The sequence below is a fragment of the Hippocampus guttulatus genome, chromosome 19 (assembly GCF_054856545.1).
Source record: "Hippocampus guttulatus isolate MCC_2025c chromosome 19, RoL_Hgut_1.0, whole genome shotgun sequence".
Classification (NCBI taxonomy): domain Eukaryota; kingdom Metazoa; phylum Chordata; class Actinopteri; order Syngnathiformes; family Syngnathidae; genus Hippocampus; species Hippocampus guttulatus.
The window spans coordinates 2,421,313-2,442,093 of NC_141279.1; the positions used below are offsets into that span (position 1 = coordinate 2,421,313).

Sequence of the window (20,781 nt, forward strand, 5' to 3'; positions counted from 1 at the left end):
GCTTAGCATGTTATCAGGTTACAGCAGGGGATGTCAAACGCATTTTTGTCGCGGGCCACATTGTGGTTTCGGTTTCCCTCGGAGGGCCGTTATTAATTTTGGGAAACCATTTGAATGCTGAATCACACCTCCACATATGACAAACACAGCGCACGACAAATTGATAGATAACGAGTTTTAACGTCAGAAGTCAAGAATAATGACTGTTATTGCGGATTACATATGACAATTTGAAATTTTGGTTCAGACTTGAGCAAGCATCATGGAACTTGACATGCTTGATTTGCGTTTGCGGGCCAGATAAAATGAGGTGGCGGGCCAGATCTGGCCCCCGAGCCATGACTTTGACACCTGTGGGTTACAGGGTGCATGGAAGGGTTTAATTCAACTCGTAAGAAGGTCGGTGAGCATAACAAGATGAGGAAAATGAAAATGAATTTGATTTCACAGGCCACACATTTCTTATGCAAATAATTTGGCAATACTTTTCACTTGATGTGAAAATGATGTCATTTAGTCCTTATCCATTGCATGGGTGATACTTGGCACATTCTTTGCAGATACCACGTGACAACTTCAACCCCAAAATGACTGATGCGGTGTATGCGTGTACTAGCTGTCGTTAAAGTTATCTTAAAACGGAACGATGACTGCGGTATGATAAATTGCGTGAATCTTTCCTCTGACAGGTCCGTGTCCCACTGCTCGGCTTTTTATCTCGAAGATGCTTGTTTCAAAAAACATATCCAAGTGCGGGGAGGCGTGGCTCAGTCGTTCCCCAACCCGGAAGTTGGTGGTTCGATCCCCGGACATTTGAAACATGTCACAGTGTCCTTGAGCAAGATAACGAACCCCGAGTTGCTCCTGCTGCCTCTGCGTCATCGCTTGGTGAATAAGGTAACTGCGTGTAGCGCTTTGAGTACCGGAAGTCGAAAAGCGCTCATTTAGTTTTTACTCTGGCGATCGAAAATAATTAATAGTCACTCATCTCAGCGCACAACATGCTATTCTCTTCTCAGTTAGGACACGACCCCTGACCATATAAAGAAAAAAAAACCTTGCATTCCATTTTTTCGATGTGCCTTCTGGTGGATAAGATACTGTGACAATTTACCCGTGTGACAATAAGCCCGACCCCCCCCCCCCCTTCCCTCTTATTATGATAGTCTTTGAAGTGATGCATTTAAACTGTCACTCAGTTTAAAATCCCTTGTCAGGGTCGTGCAGGAGAAAATGAGATGATTGTAAACTGACAAGAAGGGTGCTAAATCATGAACAAGCAGGCTATGAACCGTCAGCTTACATTGTTTCCATCTTAAGTGTGGGAGTCCATCGAGTTCGATATTCTTAGGGACTGTCCTCAAGGTTGACAATGCAGCCTAGAGTGGTACTAAGTGGATTAGCACCGCAGCCACAAATTCCCCCCCGCCTTGTTTTAACAGCCGCGCGTGTGTGTCTCTCTCTCTTGATCGAAATGGTTTTGAACAGCACCTCGTCATATGGCTAAGAAAGCCTGACTGAATGCTACGGATCGCGACAAGACTTTATTGTAATCTGTAATGTAACAGATGGTCAAAGCTCATGGTTTATTCGTAAATGTCAAGTCGAGTTCAAGTTGTCTAAATAAGGGGGTGCTAAGCACGGGATCGCGCTCTATTATCTGTCTGAGATTGTGTTTTGATACAATAGTTTCTCCCGACCAAGCTTACGACTTTCATTTGTGCAAATGCAGCCAATCATTTGCCTGCGAATGGTCAATATTACATTTGTTTTCCACATGGCTTTACATTTTTTTGTTGTCTTTTGCCATAATGCAAGGGTGTGTTGTCGGTATGCAAATAGAAATTATGATTACATACAGTATATTTGACAATAAAGTTTATCCAATCCAATCCAATGATTTTGTATCTTGGATAAACTTGAAAGGCTTTAATAAACCACCACCAATAATAATGATTATAATAATAATAATAATAGCCTGTCCCGCAACCTCCGTAGAATATACAGATCAGATAATGTATGGATGGATAATAGCCCTGTGACTGATTGGCAAACAGTCCAGGGTGTCATCTGTCTTTCACACAAAGTAAACTTGGTGAGGCTCCAGCTCCCCAAAAACCTGAACAGAGCAAGCAGTTTAGTAAGTTCATGGGTTGATAATAATACTGTATTTGAATGCACAAAACAGTAAATTATCCCAATAATATATTGCGATGATAAGCAAAATTTGTTTTTTTAATTGAGTATTTTTGTTTTAAATTTTTGCAAGAAACAAACCGCAGTGCCCCTCAGTGTCAGGCAATTTGATTCCGCCCAGTCATCCAGGAACATTGGACCGGACCGATTCGCTGCTCGACCACCTCCAATTTGTACATCAGGTCCACGGACATCATCAGTACCATCCACAAACACTCGAAGCTTTTCCAACACGTCGGCCAGACGTCTTTTGACAGACTTCTCTGCATTGAACACCTTGCAGCCAAATGCTCTGGCAGACTGACTCCATCAGAACTTCAACCTGGATGACCAGATCATTCTCTGGATCTTGGATTTACCTCACTCACAGAACACAGAGAATCCAGACCTATGCTCTATATAATCAATGTTACGATATATAATGTGTGTTGTAACCTAATGTAATGTAAGGTATGCATGTAATGAGTACTTATTAGTGCAGAAATGTAAATGCATCGTGCATACCAGTGTGTTGATTCCACCACACTCCTTGTACTTTGTGAAATGTATTTATTTTACTTAATGCTTATTTATGTTGCAAACGTGTGTCAAATACTGTGTTGCTCTATGCATCCATATTGCTCACTAGAATAAATAAAGGTTTTCTCAATCTTTGGTTAGTAGTCGCAGTACTTTACATTTGTTACGATGCAACTATTATCATAATAATTTAATCGCCGCCTTTTGGCCTTTAAGAGAAACGCAAGTGTTTAGAGAAACACTTTTCGTGGTTTACAGAAGTCACCAAAGCTTATGTAAACTTACGTTATATTATTAAGTACCTGTATTATCATTTCATGGTTGAGCGTCATATTATTTCATGTTAAGATTACCTAAATTACATTCTGTTGTTTAATAATTGCTGAGACAAGGTTCTATGTTGCTAGCTTCTGATTGGCTGAAGAAAAGGAAAGAAGGAAGTTACCGAGAATCGTACTGCGGGGCAGGCGTTTCAAAATAAAGCTGCGTTCAAACGGAGTCCATCACTCCTTTTGCCGTTTCTTAACGTTGAGCCACCCATTCATAAACAACGAACCCCTCAATTTACACTTATAAAAGTCATGTGTCTGTATTATCTCCCGCCTCTGAAGATAATACTTGATTGAAACTTTCTTGATTTGCACTTTTACCCTCTGATGCCACTCTTTTATTTCTTTTGAAGGTACCAAGCCGGAAATGAAATAAGGGCACACTACCGTTGACACAACGTGAAGCTAACGTCTTCTGAATTGACGTGTAAGAAATGACAAGCAATGATGAACGTGACTTCTCGTAATACGTGAAGGGATGACGTACACTGTCCACTTGCAACACTCCCATAAAGCACACCATTGTGAGCCAAGAAAAGACCGGCGATGGACGACAGTTGTCAGCGAGCGCCACTGTTTACATTCGGCGTGATAGCCGACGTTCAGTACGCCGACATGGACGACGGGCTCAATTTCAGCCAGACAAGAAGGCGATACTACCGAAGTAGTCTTGGACTGCTCAGAAAAGCTCGGGAGAGCTGGTCTCACTCGGCTCCCCGTCCGAAGTTCATTATTCAGCTGGGAGACATCATCGACGGGTTTAACAAGGATCGCGGCGCCTCCAGCCGAGCACTGGAGAAAGTCTTGGAAGAGTTCAGCCTCAGTCCCATAGAGGTGCATCATGTTTGGGGCAACCACGAGTTCTACAACTTCACTAGAAGCGAGCTGCTGCGATCCAAGCTGAACAGCTCCGTCCTTGCCGACACCAGCCTCAGTGGAACCCGTGCCGGTGGAGATATCTACGCCTATAGCTTCACTCCCTTCCCCGGGTTCACATTTGTTGTGTTGGACGCTTATGACGTGAGCTTGCTTGGTGTCGATGAGGACAGTGTGCAGTACCACGATGCTTTAAATTGGATAAAACAACACAACAACAACGAGGATCTCAACTCCCCCCCGGGTAACCACGCATAACATACTGTAGACGTTTTCTCCGTGACGTCAAACGTACTTCCCCTGTGGTAAAACGACTGCACATTAGCTAATCGAAAAATGAATTGACTCATGATCATGAAAATAACGCGGACACAAATAAAAACAACATTTGTGCCATCACACCATTAGTTTTGCTCCTTCCACAAACAAATGGCTTGAATGTTTTTTCTTTCCTTTTTTGTACTTATCCCAGGATCATTTGATGACATGGAGCAAAGGTTCTCAAAGTTCAATGGTGGTTTCAGCAAAGCCCAGCTGGACTGGCTCGAATCTGTTCTGACCTCGGCCGACAAGAAACGTGAGAAAGTCACCATTGTCAGTAAGTACTATCGTTTTGTTTTTTTTAACTACCTTTGCGGCAGCATCCATCGATCACGGTGACAGAAAAGTTAATCGGTTTATCTGTTAGGTCACCTCCCAGTCCACCCGTTCTCCACAACGCCCGTGTGCCTGGCCTGGAACTTCGATGAGCTCCTATCCACTATCCAGGCCCACAATTGTGTGGTGTGCTTCATTGCCGGGCATGATCATGATGGTGGATATTGCTTGGATAAAAGGACAGGAATTCACCACCTTACGCTGGAGGGAGTCATCGAGACGCCACCAGACAGCAACGCGTTCGGCACCGTCTCCGTGTATGATGACAAGATGGTCTTGAAGGGGGTCGGGAGGATTCCAGATATTGACATTTTCTTTCCTTGATTACCCGTCTGTGAGGCAATGACAACCAAAGATTACTAAACTTTTTATTTACTGTGTAGGCCATCATTTTGCACGTACATTTGACATAATGTATGTAAACTTACAAGGTAGGTGATTATGAGGAAGATGAATCTGTCAGGCAACATTGTTCAACTTTGCACATGAATTATCCTGCACTGAACTGAGTACATATTAATTATTGTCAAACAAATGTTTGATGAGGTGAAAAACGACACAGTGTCATCAGGGCATATGTTTTACACACTTGTAGCACTTTTATTTTCACTTGCAATATCTGGTAAATTTTGAATGCACTGGAAAACATTTTGATTAAAAATAAAACAGTTTGCTGACATTTTATTCATTTGATTATTTTTAAATCACTGGCATTTTACCTGTCTTTTATGTGCACATGCCTTGTCTTAACGTTTGCGGTGACATTTTTTTTTGTGTTTTTTTGCGAGCTATTGTTTTTCTAGTGTCAATGAGCTCACACCGAAAATGCTGATTACTGACAAGATGTGAAGTAGAGCACAAAACACATTTGTGGACTCACTTGTACTCGCCAGGATAAACACAAAAACAAAATGAAACATTTTTACAGGTGCATTAACTTGATAACAAATGGCCTTGCGGTATTTCGTTTTTATATTTTTATCCCCAACTTCACCAGTATCTTTCAAGAGCATCTTAATCTTATTTTGGTGCAATCTGTATTCAATCACAAAAATATACTGACCACATTAGTAAGAGTTGAACAAGGAAGAGCAATTATTGTTGGAGAAATATTTTTAAAATTTCACATTTCCCTTTTGCTTGTTGAGTGAAAAGTAAAAGGTCGGATGCAGTGATTTATTTGTGCCTTCTGCCATCTAGCGGAGGCGCATTTACTGTAATCAGTCTGCCTGTCTCTCGACATCATTGGCATTAATACAGATAATACATCATTTGGTTTGAATAATTCCCGGACCAATTAAGTGTAAATGTGCAGTTAACTGCGGCACACCTCATGATTTTTCCCGGCATAATCTGGCACCGTTGAAATTAATATGACTCATACGGAGAAATTAATACACCATTGCTGTCCAAGATGAGCCAATAGTTACAGTAATAAACAGGATTCATTTGATATTTTGATTTTATTTTTAAGGGGGAAAGATTGTGGACGTTGTTCGGAGTGGGTAATGTGATTGTGGTTTGTCCGACAGGACGTGAAGGCAGCGTCAGCAAAGACGTGGCCATATCGCGTCTGCTGCGTTCAAGTTGCGCAGTGTCCCGTCTGCAGGCAGCGAGAGGGCGAAGTTTCACTATCTGCATTGCAGCCCGAGAGCTGCTGTCGGAACCCAACACAACAATGGCGACTCCCAGTCCTGACAGCACCTCCTCCAGCTCCAGCAACAGCTTCAGCATTGTCGGATCCGCGTCGCACCAATTCCACCAGCAGACACAGAGTAGCAGTATGCAAGGTACACAAACATATTTTATCTTGTCTGTCTTAAAACGCGAGCTGTAAGGAAATGTAGCATAGTAGCTCCCATAAGTAGGAACAGTTGTAAATTTACATAGATTGATATCTGACTACGTAGTGGGACTTTTCAAAATAAAATCGCAATTGTTGTTGGATCTAAATGAATTGTTTTGACACGCGAATAAATCCATGGACTACAAATCGAAATGTAAACCATATAAACACGAAACGTTCTATGAACACCGTGTCTCGTGTTTGTGAATTATAACACGAATAATAATAACAATAAGGTCTGTGCAGTCTTTTACGTTGAAGTATACATTTGACCGTTTCCGCATACGCCCTAGCTTGGTTTAGCTAACTTCAAACAGCTCCACAAACAACTCACAGCTATCAGGTTAGCAATGATGCAGTAGCCTCGTTTAGCTGCTGCATCGCCGGGCCTGTTTGGCATCTTGGAGACTTGCATTGCCCCCGTTTGTCACGATCCGCATTACTCCAAAACTACGATGTTTAGAAACGCAAATAATGCATTTCATAAGTAAATATAGGACCAACGTCACTGACGGTGCTGCCGTTCTGCTGAAACTAGCAGTGAGCAAACCAGGCCTGCATTGAAAGTATTTCTTTTCAGCCACGCCACTGTTATGCGCACAATATCTCATTACAACTGAACTACAAATTAATTATAATACATGCGTCTCGTCACCCGACTTTTATGATTCAATGCTGGTGATTGACCCGAGCCAATTACACTTTCCTAATGCAATACAGATTTAGATCAAGTATTATTTCCATGAAGCATTAAACCCACCGTATGAGTTGTAAATCTGCTTTCAATCCTGATTTATTATTGGATGTGTTATCTATTCTTAAATGTATTACATTGTTATTAAAGTCTACGGAACGGATCATGGGAAGGGTCACTTCCCTTGTCATGAAGCTCCCAGCTGCAAATTCTAGATCTGCCTTGGTTCAGAATGACAACTGTGTCAATCTGCAGATCCAATGTTCTCACACTTTCTTGACAAAGTGCGATGGCATATTAGGCAGCATCGTGTTCGGTGAGGGGTGCATAGATGGTTGCTGATGGATGATATTTCCAGTGAATGATTTACCCCACCCCCTTCCATGATGACATGATAAATAGCAACATGGTCCTATTCACAAATATGTATTTGCATGATTTTAAGCTGTGGCACATGTGTAGTATCAAATCTTTGATCTAAACCCTACAGAAACCAACAGCTGCTGGAGATGTCAAAATGAAGCAGGTATTCACATTTACCTTACTAGGGTGTTGGAAGTGATCTGTTTTACATTTTTACACTTTCTTTGGGTCTTATAATCGCAAATAAGATCAATATCTAAAAACGTCCCCGAAAACCCTTCTGTTATGGCATTATTATTTAAAATTGTAATTTATGTGCACAGTCAACACCTCGATTCATGAATGACACTTGTGAACAAAATTACCAATCAGCTTTTCAAACTATTCTTGCTTCGGTTCTTGAACTTTGCATCCATTCACGAGCAGTCACAGCGTCAGCAAAGAATAAACCGTTATGGTTTCTCCAACACACGTTCGTTGCCAGTGTCATGTACTATATTTTACTTACACCATGTTTCCCTAAATAAGCCATAAGTAAGCCTCCCAATAAAGTGAAAAATTCAAGTCATGGTGTTATTAGAACGTCTAATCTTGTTACAGTCGGACAAAGAACAAAATAATACCTGAACATGATCGTGTTCGTGTTTCTGAATTTGCTCCACAATTTTGTTTGGCGAGATCTGCATTATTCTTAAAAGCAAAGCGGGAGTAAAAGCAGCTAAAGATGTCCCAATATTCAGTCGTACGCAAAGCCACAAAACAAAGTAAACAAAAATTTGTTTTGGGGCTTGACCGGATTAATTCTATTACTATTTAATGAGAGTGGGAACATATGCTTTGGTTTGCAACCCGAGTCACACAACAAATGAAGTTCATGAACCGAGGTTTGACTGACCCTTGCATCTTTATTTATATCGTGAAGCTGCATGTTGTTGGGTAAGTTTCCTTTTCTAAATGCTTTTTTTCCCTTTTTTTTTCTTTTAGACAATAATACACTGGACAGCATACCATACCGTTACTTTTATTCATGTTAACAGATGTTTAGGCTGGATTTACAATCCAGATCCAAGGGCCCGATTCGGATATTTGACATACCGTCGGTCTATTTCCACGTACATTTTGAGTGAAACGTCTCTAATATGGCGTATGGAAGACATGCAACAACCCGCAAGCACAGACGCCCAAATGACACGTTTAAAAACTCAACCCATCAGCGGCAGTTTCAGCACAGACATAATATGATCCAATTTGTCCGTTTTCAACGGGTGTTTGTGGTGTTGTGTAGTGACCACAAAAAAAAAAAAAACTTGGCAAGATCCCATTATGAATCACATTCATCGCAACGGCAAAAATATTTCACAGTGTTTTAATCAACCAATCCACCTAAAATACACTTTCGAATCGTGACGCAGTCATAAAGGAAACCAAATCAAAAGTAAGTGTGTGTTCTTTTGATTCTTACTTCAGGATTTCAGATAAACCTGTCTGGAGTTTCCCAAAGTAAGCAAATAACTTGCACGCTAATCTCTCTGTGGGTACACGTACACCTCAATAGTCTAAGGTGGTTTCCCTCGCTTCTGTCATTCGGCTTCTGGACACCGTTTGTCATGACGGGCTGCTGTCAGAGGCACATTTGAATGGAGAGCTGTTCTATTTGACATGTCAAATGCATGGGAAGGAAGCCACTATATACTATTGAGGCAGACTGTGTGGTGCTTTGGTAATTTGGGAGTCTGTCCACTCTCCACTGCTTAACTCAACTTTGGCCAAGAACGCCATGTTTGGATTAGTACTTGATAGTATTGGAATCGCTTTGCGCTTGATTTGAACAGGGGCATTGCAAAGAGGACGTAACACTTGTGAATGTGCCAGGCACTTTCCGTCACAGTGGGAAATGATTTGTTCTAGATCAGGGGTTCTCAGCTGGTGTCATCCTGGGAAACGCAATTTCCCATGATCCATTACTTGTGGCTCACGGTCATAAAAGTCACACCCAGTGGGAGCCTCACATTACGCACATATGTGCATGTTATTGTTATTGAGCATCTACCGTCAATGCTTTTTTAAAAAATACGATGTTGGCGTACGCGTTTGAATCAATTTGAATGTATTTCGGATTTTCTCCAATCCTCACGGGGTCAAAAATGATGCACAGAGCCACTTAACTCATTCAGTACCAGCCAATTCTGGACCAAGTCTGAAAAGACGTTTAAATACGTCTTTGGGAGTGAATGAGTAAATTATTTTTAATTTCCCCAAAACCTTTAACATGGGTGATTCCTCTTTCTGTTATTCCTTTCCATTAGTTACTGACCTGTCTGGTGTCAAATTACTTCCACAACGTGAATTATTATCACTTGCACGATGAAACGATATCCAGTTGTCTCAAATATTCATGATCTAGTGCATTTTTTTGGGTTGACGTTATCCGAGTGATATTTATTTATCCAGATGTTCATTTTTATGGTTTCACAGTACAGCTCTCGTCTCAGATGCCATTCTGTCATGCAAGTGGTCATATCATGTTGTGGCTGGGTGCTGTAGCCTTTAGTGTGGAAGTTATTGAGCATTATATAACGCCGCATCGCTTGGCACATCACACCATGTTTTGCAGTGCATCGTATTGAGATGTGCATGGTTGTGGCAATATGGACCCGCCTGTGTTTTTGTTCCGCCAGGCAAACGTAAAGCGCTGAAGCTGAATTTCGCCAGCCCACCGGTGAAGCCAGCATCCCGCCTTCCGCTCAATCCGACACCCCCTTCCTTCCAGAACCCCCACATGTGAGTAGGCTTGGCCAATTTATAATTTTGGCTGTTGTCATGGCAAAAAAAAAAAATCAATCCTGGTGATTCAAGTCTGTGTCAGAGTTGAAATCACGTACCTCCTTTAATAAACCAAAGTCAACATGTCATCAACTATTAACAGATCAAAAATGTTTTACTTTGTCTTTTTGCTCAATTTGAAACTTTACTCACTGAGACTAATTCAATACAACCCAACAGAACTCTTAACGTCACTTCATGGAACCTTTTCCACCTTTAAAATAATGGCTATATATTTTGCACCAATAGGCCCACCAGATTATTACGCACAATATAAACGAACGGGTCCAATTTCGTACATTTTCAGACACGAGGCGAACTATCTTTGTGAAGCATTGTATGTCAAATAGTTTATTCAAATTTTACCGTATGAGTGTTTGCTAGATTTAGCGCTGTTATGCTAGGTTCACACCAGGCCTCATGTACTTTTGTTCACCGTTCACGCAGAGTTTGTTTTCAATCGGAGAAGCGAGAAGGACAGGACTCCTCCGACAGTCGAAAAAAAAGTTTGGACGTTGCTCGTCAATCTGGTGACCGGTGGTTGTGTTCTTACCGTGTTACCTGCACAATGATATAAAAGTACCGTATTTTCCGCACCATAAGGCGCTTCGGAGTATAAGGCGCACCTTCAATGAACGGCCTATTTTAAAACAGTTTTCATGTATTGAATGCACTGCGTTAGAATAGAAACTACAATAGTGTTTGAGGTTGCGTTATGCATCCACTAGATGGAGCTACGCTAAATGGATTGCAATACAATCCGGCTTTATTTATATAGCGCTTTCCCAAACGCTGCAGCTGTAACAAAGCGCTTCACAGAACATTTAAAATAATACGTCCAGGAAACCAGACTATTGATCCATATATAAGACGCATCGGATTATAAGGCTCCCTGTCGGCTTTTGAGGAAATTGAATGCTTTTAGGTGCGCCTTATAGATCGGAAAATATGGTACTTTTTGTTACTTCGGCTGCGAAATGCAATCTTGGTTGAAAATTTAGCAGCTATCAACAAGTCAGTACACTGAGAAGATGCGCTAACTTCCTCGCTCGCCATTATCGGAACCTGCTCCTTTTTTTGCTCAATCCCAGCAGCTATTGGAACTTTGCTTTGTTGTTTATCTGCCCATTACATCGACCGCCATGATATTGTGCCACATTTGTAACATTGAAACACGCCGTTAGTTGCGACTATAGCTTTAGGCTGGTAGGTCTACGTTTCTCATGATTCATAGACAAGGAAGCAGGAAGTAGTTCTAGTTACGGTACAATGGAAACATGTTTGCCCTGTAGCGATGGGGTGCATGAAAATGAATTAGAACTACAGACGACAAACTGAACAGCCGACATCCATTCAGGAGGCGTACCGGATGACAAGTCGCACTGTTGATTTTTGAGAAATTTCAAGGATTTAAACTGCGCCTTGTGATTTGAAAAATACAAGATAATATTAAATCAATAAATGCCAGTTGTCTCTTGGGTTCATCCTCCTCCTAATTTGTTACTTCCTCTGCTAATTGATTCCATCTTGTTTCATCCCTTCTGACCCATCCTCACGGTCCTGTAGAGAGCGGCTGCGGACGCACAGCATTGAATCGTCAGGGAAGCTGAAGATTTCTCCTGAGCAGCACTGCGACTTCACGGCTGAGGACCTGAGAGACCTCGGGGAGATCGGCCGTGGGGCGTACGGCTCCGTCAATAAGATGGTCCACAAACCCACGGGCCAGATTATGGCAGTCAAGGTGACTCCTCGAAATTGTCAAATATTGCTCTTGTGACAACCCAATTTCAAAGATATGACCCACATCATCAAATAAGTTGACGTTAGAGCAGGTGCACACTTTGTGACGTACTATTTCTGAAGTGCCGATGTCTGTGGTAAGTGTGTCAGAATCATCGACGCGTCTTAACAGAAGGTCGCGGTTGCATCTTGACTCCTTCAAAGTTGAAACCGATCGCAAAAATGCGATGTGTGGTTGTGCTATTTTTGCCCTCAGAGGATTCGTTCCACTGTGGATGAAAAGGAGCAAAAGCAACTGTTGATGGATCTCGACGTGGTGATGAGGAGTAGCGACTGTCCATACATTGTTCAGTTCTACGGGGCGCTCTTCAGAGAGGTATGACAAACCTCGGGCAACATGGCAAAATGTGCTCTTGGTGTGTTGTGTGTGTCTTATCATTTTTTATTTTTTATAACGGTGTCTTGTGTTATGTAACATTTTGGTTTTTATTTTTGTTTCAGGGGGACTGTTGGATTTGCATGGAGCTTATGTCTACCTCATTAGACAAATTTTATAAATATGTATATTGTGCATTCGATGATGTTATTCCAGAGGAAATATTAGGCAAAATAACATTAGCGGTAAGTAGAGCATGACTCTTTTTTCCTTTGTGTGTTTTAATGGGATTTCGTGCATATTGTCAGAATTATAGTTGGGTTTTTTTGTGCCTTTTTAACAGACCGTGAAAGCACTGAACCACTTAAAGGAAAACTTGAAAATAATTCACAGAGGTGAGCTCGTTGTTTGTATTTTATGTGTTGTGTTTAACTCATTCAGTACCAACCAATTCTGGACCAAGTCTGAAAAGACGTTTAAAAACGTCTTTGGGAGTGAATGAGTTAAATATACACTCTGTGTAACTCTTTTTGTTGTGTGTTAAGCTTTGCAGTTAATGTCGAATGGGGTTTCATTAAACAGTTTAAAGCATGCTCAGGGAGGGCAGAATAACATTGTCACATATTTGCCGTATTAGCAGCACGATGCATTCCGGGTGGTTTCAAAATGTCGGCACTTGTAAACACCCCATTCAGTACATTAATGGCGTTTCTTGATATTTTCTGATCGTGAGAAGCCAAAATCCCGCTCAAATTTTGATTACCGTATTTTCTGCATTATGAGGCGCACCTAAACGCATTCAATTTTCTCCACAGCCGACAGTGCGCCTAATAATCCGATGTGCCTTATATATGGATCCATATTCTGATTCCTTGGACAAAGTATTTTAAATGTTCTGTAAAGCGCTTTGTTACAGCCGCAGCGGTTGTGAAAGCTCTATATAAATAAAGCGTCGCACCATCTAGTGGATGCCTAACGCAACCGCAGCAGCTATTGTAGCTTCTATTCTTTGCGCCATGTCATGTGGTGCGCCCTATACATGAAAACAGTTTTTAAAAAGGGGTATTCATTGAAGTTGCTCCTTATACTCCAAAGCACCTTTTAGTGCGGAAAATACGGTATTTACACATCCCTGTTAGGACTGTTCAAAATTGAATCCCACATGATCAACAGAATTCTCAACGCAAACATTGCATTACAATGCGCCTCCCTTATAGTATTTTTTTTGTTGTTGTTTTGACTGTACGTGAGGTTTTAATTTCTACCTGCATAATAATCGTCATGATACAGAATTTTCTTGAAAGTTGGACTAAGCCAAAAAGTCACTCTCAACCATTCTAGACATCAAACCTTCCAACATTCTCATGGACCGAAAGGGTAACATCAAGCTGTGTGATTTCGGGATCAGCGGCCAGCTCGTGGACTCCATAGCCAAGACCAGAGATGCTGGCTGCAGGCCCTACATGGCAGTAAGTAAAAAGAATTCCGAGTTTACATCCATTTCTTTATCCGATATGCCAACCCGTTACAACTATGTATCAGATTGATGAAAGAAGGTGGGCTCAAATGCAGAAAAATAATCAACATGGATGCAAACGAAGCATCACTATCTGCTTACAATATTACTTTTAACATTCATAATGTTTGTATTTGTGTTATGTTGTGGAACTAGGTGTGTCCTTACTTCTTTTTTTGTCAATCGAGTGTAAACCATCAACTCCACATGAGGGCTATTGCTGTGATTGTGCGTTTTTTTTAGCCTGAAAGAATAGACCCCAGTGCCTCTAGACAAGGTTACGATGTCCGCTCGGATGTATGGAGCTTGGGAATCACCTTGGTAAGAAATCCCTTTCCATTCAACGCCAAAATCACAGCTTTTTTTTGGATTATCTCGGGACCAACTGGAATTGCGGTGTTATGCAACTGAAGATTGTTCGGCATCTTAAACTCATACGGTTTTTGTGTTTGCTTCCAGTATGAGCTGGCCACTGGAAGGTTTCCATACCCCAAGTGGAACAGTGTTTTTGATCAGCTGACGCAAGTGGTGAAAGGAGAGCCTCCGCAGCTCAGTAATTCTGAGGAGAGGCAGTTCTCCCCAAAGTTCATCAATTTTGTGAACTTATGGTAAGCAAAAGTTATGCAGTTTTCATTTAAATTGTCTCTCCCAATGCCTGCCACACTGTAGGCACCAACCATAGAATTGGAACGTGACTACGTGACATCCAAGTCAAGTCACCTTATTCATGCAGTCTTATGAGCCCTGCCTTGAATAGTAAAAGTTTGAAAGTAATTGACAATAGATGCCACAAAATGACACATACGGTTACACAACCCTCCCATTGAAACCTCCTCTGCCCAAATCTGCTCAATTTAATTTGTTCACAAATCTCCTAGTTGTGGCGTGACCATCTGTGTGTGCGCCTGTTATTTTGAAACAAATGATTGATCAATCTAAAGTGTTGAAAATGGAATACAATGTTAATAGCGGGACAAACATGTCGTTATTTTGGTCTCTTGAGCAGTAATGGCTTTGGAGGCGAGAGGGGTCCGCCCAATGCCGGCAACAAGCAACTGTGTTCAGTACTTTTTTTTTTCTAAAAGTTTCAAATTCAGTCAAAGTGGCTCTTGGTTGCTATGGCAAACGAGAATCCGTTCTCAACTTCCTTACCCGGATAAATAAAGGTTAAGATCAATACTAATATGGTAGTTGGCATATTAGCCTAAATGCCACGCTTGCATAAACTAACGGGACATCACACATGGGTAAGCGAATATATCAAGAGCACCTTACAAAACAGTAATTAAGTCATTAAATTCACAATTTGGCATTTACAAACTTGGTCTAGTAATAGCTGCGTAGGGAGAGAAGCAGAAGTATAATTTCGGGTTCCTGCGATGCAAACGGTGCCACTAGATGGCGCCAAAGTAACATTGTTTTAGCTTGAGCAGAAAAACAAACAGATCCGATTTTCAGGGGAGAACACAGGATAGATGAGGGCTCTTGTCAGTTGGAGCACTTCCTCCACAAAATGCTTGTACTCTCGATGTAATTGAGAAAAGAGGTTTAGTATGACTTTTCAAATGTAGTTGTTATAAATTTATTACGTTAAAAAAAAAAAAAAATCCAGTAAATCTCCCTCCATCGTGAGGGTTACGTTCCAGAACACGACTTCAATAAGTGAAATCCGCAATCTAGAAACACAACCCAGGCATGCAATAGCATTTATGGCTCTTAAAAAAGAATTAAGGTCTTTAAACATCATTTTTAAAGAATACTTTCTGTGTATGACTTCATGCTTTTTTTTTGTGGGGGGGGGATTCTAAAATTACGCTCTTATCTCCCCAGCCTTACAAAGGATGAATCTAAAAGGCCAAAGTACAGGGAGTTGCTGGTAAGTGTCTCCTTTTGTCGGAGTGAATATCAAATGTCACGGAGTTGAGTTGAGAATTCCAACCTATACATGGGGGATGCCGGACTTCAAAGAGATTTCTTTTGTCCCCGGTTCCGCTCATTAGCCGCACATAGAGTTGTACAGTTTGGTGGCACCAGATTTGATTGTCCCGTTAGAGTGATAATATCATTCAGAATTGTGTCTGAACTCTTCTAAAAGAAGTTTTTTTTTTTATTCATCTATATTATTAACGCGCGTGTTTGTCTTTCCCCAGAAACATCCGTTCATTCTCATGTATGAAGAGCGTTTTGTGGATGTCGCCACTTATGTGTGCCGCATCCTGGATCAGATCCCCGCCTCTCCCACCTCTCCCATGTATGTGGACTGAGGGCGTTTTTGGGGGGGGGGTGAGCGCACTGTCCTCCCCACCCCGTGCAGCGGGTAAGAAACTTCGCCCGGCGACTGGCGCATTCTTCGCTCCTGGACTTTTACAGAATCACCGATTTAGGAACGTTCCAAAGAAGAGAGGAACACGAGTGGTGCAATGGAATAAATATCGTGAAGCCAACCCTTCTTCTACCACACCGTCATCTTATTTCAAGTCACTCATTGTTCACGGAAAGAAAAAAAAAAAATCTACCAAATAAAACAAACGGACTATGACTAAAAATAGCCACCTTTTGGATTGTGCGTTGTAGACTGCACGTATGCTTTTGTGTGTTCAGCTCTGTCAACACACACACGACCCGTCTTGGACTTTGGCTCCACGGTAACTAAATGAGTATGCAAAACGCGCTTGTCCGGGTAGATAATTATGAATATGGTTGTGTGGCTTTATGTCCTCCTTTCTCTCTTCAATGTGGAATCTGTGAGTGTTTGTCTTAACCACACAATGAGGACAATAGCCAATGCTCACGCTCAAGGTCGTCCTAGTTTGCACCTCTTCTGTACTGCCATTGCATTCAAGTCACTGAGATAGACATCATTTTTCCTCGCGTATTATTAGAACTATTTGGGAGAGTCTTAGGCCACAACAACATAGATTTCGAAACCCGTCATGAGTCTCGTTTATGACCACCCTGTGTGGAGTTTTTCATGTTCTCCGGGGGCCTGCGTGGGTTTTCTCCGGGTGCTCCGGTTTCCTCCCACATTCCAAAAACATGCATGGCAGGCTGATTGAACACTCTAAATTGTCCCGAGGTGTGAGTGTGAGCGTAAATGGTTGTTCGTCTCTGTGTGCCCTGCGATTGGCTGGCAACCGGTTCAGGGTGTACCCCGCCTACTGCCCGAAGACAGCTGGGATTGTGCTCCGGCACCCCCCCCGCGACACTTGTGAGGATAAGCGGATCGGAAAATGAATGAATAAATATTTTTGGGCTTATTAACCCTTTGACGCATAGATAATGACAACCTGTAACCTGATAACACAATCGGCTGTCCACTGTCGTAACCTCCGTCCCTGAAAGGGTGAAGGAATTTTTTTATTTTCACATCAAATAAATGCTTATCTCTCGTGACTTGAAAATAATGACAACCCACAAACTGGCTAATGCAATGCTTGCCTGATGTAAAGTTACTTGATGTCCACTGATGTATATGTGTATGTATATAGTGCATCTAATCTGCTGTTCTTGGCAGGTTTTGCAAGACCATTCAGGCCTAGTCGAACAAAACCGCAAAGATGTTGGGTGGGGGAGTGCAGTTTGCAAAAAAGGAAAGGGAGTGGAATTTTCCATTTGAGAGCGGGCCCTGGTGCCTCTTAGCATCCTGTCTTGGCACTGTACAGTTTTATTGCTCAACCACACTGATCACAGATCCACCATGCTGCATTACAAAGACAAACAGGTGTAACTATGTATATTTGAGAAATAGCCTCCCAAGGGTTTCCACCTCATAGAAAAAAAAACAACACCAATATGCTGCTAAATGATGTCCTCTTCCACTTTAGCCACAACTGTCGAGGGTGGTGAAAGATCACTTTTCACTTTGATACTCAACCGTGGACTCAGCATGTTCTTCTAAGCATGTCGCTCTCTGGCTTGCACTGAAGATGGAAAAAAAATGACATGATTATGTATTTCAATCAAAACGCCCAGAATCTCCCGAATAAGGGCCAGAGAGGTCATAAATTAGGACTATTGAGATGCATTGCATTAGAGTCAGTGTTCTCTCTTTTAGGTCAACTTGGAGATTCTGTCACTACTTATCTGTCTGTCTTCATCTGTAATGCAGAGATGGTGCAAAACCTACCAAAAAAAAAAAATTGATCTGTTCCTCACCTATGAGGTATGTTTTCTCGCCCTAGTGAATGCAGATCACTGGGATACATGTTGTATAAATTGCAATCTACTAGAATGTTCATATTAGATTATAAAATAATATTAAGGGCAATTAATATTATATTGTATGTCTATCGAGGGTTACCAATAAAGTTCCTGTGGAAAAGACTGGACTTGTGTTCTTATTTTTTATATACGTATTTTCACGACTATAAGGCGCCATTAAAAGTCTAAAATTTTCTCCAAAATGGACAGGACGCCTTATGACGTCTTGTCTATGCGCTGAGTTCCAAAACCTGACTGACAGCCGACACGCTGTTTATATAAAGAAAAGGCGGAAGTGACTGTGGACAGACATGTGGCAAAGAAGTCGGCCAATCAGTGAAGGGTGGGCGTGTATATATACGTATATGGAGGGAAAGAGAGCGAAAAGGCAGACGTGAGTGACAGGCATGCGGGGAAGAAGTCCGCCAATGAATGAAAAACTCAGTTTTCCGTTGCCTTTTTAAAAACGTGTTTTTAGTTTGTATATGTATGTCTTGGCATGCTACCGTATGCTACAAGCTAACGTGTTTTTAGCGTGCGCGCATGCATGCCGTATGTTTAAGCTGGCGTATGTTTTACCACTTTAAAATTGCGCCCAATAATACAGTGCGTTCTGTCTATGTGTAAAATACAGAAATAGCACCCATTAATGAGACTGCGCCCAACCATACGGTGCGTCGAATGGTCGTGAAAATACGTATATATAAAAAGAAAAAATACACGCTGTATTTTGCTGTGGTGAATTTATTGCCGTTTTACTGTCGTGTACAGGAATTTAAAAAAAAAAAACAATGTTAAGGAAGTCAGTGGCTAAGCAACATTGCAGCTTCTGTCAGGCATGTACTATTTTCTTCCTTGTTCTTTTTATTTATTTTTTTTCACAAATTTTGTCATGGGCGGGGAAAATTATTGCTAAATAAATCCCCAAAAAACAGATGCCACGGTTGCAAGGATGCAAGGTAAACACATCATCTTAATATACAGAAGGCTAAAAATAAGAGTTCCCGGAATAGCTAAAATACTCCTTGATATTGACCGTGAGGTTGTGAAACGGTGGGGAATGATTCCAGGACTTAATTGCTGTTTTGACCTATATTAAATATCAATATATGTTTTGGTATGTCAAGTATTGTATGTCGTGGTGGGAAAACAGAGCTTCACATTTCCTTCATTAACCAGTTGTATATTTTGACTCCTCTAGATGGCACACTCTGTTCAACATTGGGCTTGCTATTTCGGAGTTCACAACTGCTTCAAATCATAAATATGCATTGCCCAGCCTGACTAAGTCCCCAAAGTTGTGAGAAAAACGACCCGTGTTTGTGTCAACATCGACCAAACAGGTAAGGCGTTTTTAGCCCGAAAAAAATGACATAGTATAGTAAGGCGTTTTTAGGCTGAAAAAAACGATAGTATAGTTAGGCGTTTTTAGGCCGAAAAAAACGACATTAGGCCGAAAAAAATGACATAGTAGAGTAAGGCTTTTTTAGCCCGAAAGAGACGACATAGTATAGTAAGGCGTTTTTAGGCCGAAAAAAACAACATCGTATAGTAAGGCGTTTTTAGGCCGAAAAAAACCACATAGTATAGTAAGGCGTTTTTAGGCAAAAAAAATCGACATAGTATAGTAAGGCGTTTTTAGCCCGAAAAAAACGACATAGTATAGTAAGGCGTTTTTAGGCCGAAAAAAACGACATAGTATAGTAAGGCGTTTTTAGGCCGAAAAAAACGACATAGTATAGTAAGGCGTTTTTAGCTTAAAAAAACGACATAGTATGCACACGTAAGGCGTTTTTAGCTAAAAAAACGACCATGTATAGTAAGGCGTTTTTAAGCCGAAAAAAACGACAGTATAGTAAGGTGTTTTTAGGCCGAAAAAAACGACATAGTATAGTAAGGCGTTTTTAGCTAAAAAAAACGACCATGTATAGTAAGGCGTTTTTAGGCCGAAAAAACGACATAGTTAGCAATATCAAATGGGCGCATCAGTTAAGATAAGAAGAAGATAAGAAAACCTTTATTAGTCCCGCAATGGAGAAATTCCCGATTCACAGCAGCAAAGTTATGAAAGGCAGAAGTAGAACAACAAAATATAGGAGCTGCTGGAAAGGCAGCCACTCACGGGCGCCATTTTGAAGTCAAAATAACAAAAATAACACAACACAACACAAAGGACACAGACAGTCGTGCAATCTTGACCACTTTTCTGCATACACTTTGTTCTCTGAAGCAATTATAGATGAAAGAGGAGAGGATCAAAGTGTCCTTTCACCAGTGGATCAGAGACGTCATGCTGAAAATGTGCACACGTCTGCTAGAAGCTAAGTTTTGAAAGCAAACACGAAGCTGTAGCGTCCATTGACGAAAAAGAGATTGGCTCACATCTCCTGTCCCATGTAAATCCACTTCAATTCCAAGCCGCGACTATACGTCACTAATCACACATTTATACGTCACTCAAACTCAGCACGAACTCCGCCCTCACCGACAATCAACTGTGCAGGTACAGAGAAGCGCCGATGTGAAAGATTCGGTATGAAAACAAGCATGTGGCGTCGTGCGATCCTTGACCACGCTCACCCAAATCCGCTCATTAGTGCGAGGCTAACAGTAGACCGTTCAAGTGGTATCTGTAATTCTAAAATG

At 41.4% G+C, this 20,781-nt stretch overlaps 2 protein-coding genes across 4 annotated transcripts; both read left to right on the forward strand.

Annotated features, from left to right (window-relative positions):
* Positions 1 to 817: 817 nt before the first annotated feature.
* adprm (ADP-ribose/CDP-alcohol diphosphatase, manganese-dependent) lies at positions 818 to 5,261 on the forward strand. Its single transcript, XM_086099521.1, has 4 exons — positions 818 to 897; positions 3,398 to 4,164; positions 4,393 to 4,518; positions 4,609 to 5,261. The coding sequence occupies exons 2-4, from the start codon at positions 3,591 to 3,593 to the stop codon at positions 4,899 to 4,901; spliced, it is 993 nt and encodes a 330-aa protein (XP_085955647.1). The 5' UTR covers positions 818 to 897; positions 3,398 to 3,590; the 3' UTR covers positions 4,902 to 5,261.
* Positions 5,262 to 6,142: 881 nt separating this feature from the next.
* map2k4b (mitogen-activated protein kinase kinase 4b) lies at positions 6,143 to 18,258 on the forward strand. 3 transcript variants are annotated; one of them, XM_086138538.1, is made up of 13 exons: positions 6,235 to 6,367; positions 7,608 to 7,643; positions 8,948 to 8,980; positions 10,159 to 10,261; positions 11,870 to 12,044; positions 12,300 to 12,419; positions 12,545 to 12,664; positions 12,763 to 12,814; positions 13,761 to 13,888; positions 14,179 to 14,256; positions 14,395 to 14,543; positions 15,766 to 15,811; positions 16,086 to 18,258. In XM_086138538.1, the coding sequence occupies exons 1-13, from the start codon at positions 6,256 to 6,258 to the stop codon at positions 16,197 to 16,199; spliced, it is 1,266 nt and encodes a 421-aa protein (XP_085994664.1). In that variant the 5' UTR covers positions 6,235 to 6,255; the 3' UTR covers positions 16,200 to 18,258. The 3 variants fall into 3 exon arrangements, with proteins under 3 accessions (XP_085994663.1, XP_085994662.1, XP_085994664.1); XM_086138536.1 differs by lacking the exon at positions 8,948 to 8,980 and having other exon boundaries at positions 6,144 to 6,367; XM_086138537.1 differs by lacking the exons at positions 7,608 to 7,643; positions 8,948 to 8,980 and having other exon boundaries at positions 6,143 to 6,367.
* Positions 18,259 to 20,781: the final 2,523 nt, after the last annotated feature.

Excerpts from the sequence above, each read along its gene's own strand:
- map2k4b (XM_086138538.1), top strand. The coding sequence starts at position 6,256 with ATGGCGACTCCCAGTCCTGACAGCACCTCCTCCAGCTCCAGCAACAGC. Across the intron at positions 10,262-11,869 it reads TCCTTCCAGAACCCCCACAT|AGAGCGGCTGCGGACGCACA; the intron begins GTGAGTAGGCTT and ends ACGGTCCTGTAG. Across the intron at positions 14,257-14,394 it reads GGAGCTTGGGAATCACCTTG|TATGAGCTGGCCACTGGAAG; the intron begins GTAAGAAATCCC and ends GTTTGCTTCCAG.
- adprm (XM_086099521.1), top strand. The coding sequence starts at position 3,591 with ATGGACGACAGTTGTCAGCGAGCGCCACTGTTTACATTCGGCGTGATA. Across the intron at positions 4,165-4,392 it reads GGATCTCAACTCCCCCCCGG|GATCATTTGATGACATGGAG; the intron begins GTAACCACGCAT and ends TACTTATCCCAG. Across the intron at positions 4,519-4,608 it reads TGAGAAAGTCACCATTGTCA|GTCACCTCCCAGTCCACCCG; the intron begins GTAAGTACTATC and ends TTTATCTGTTAG.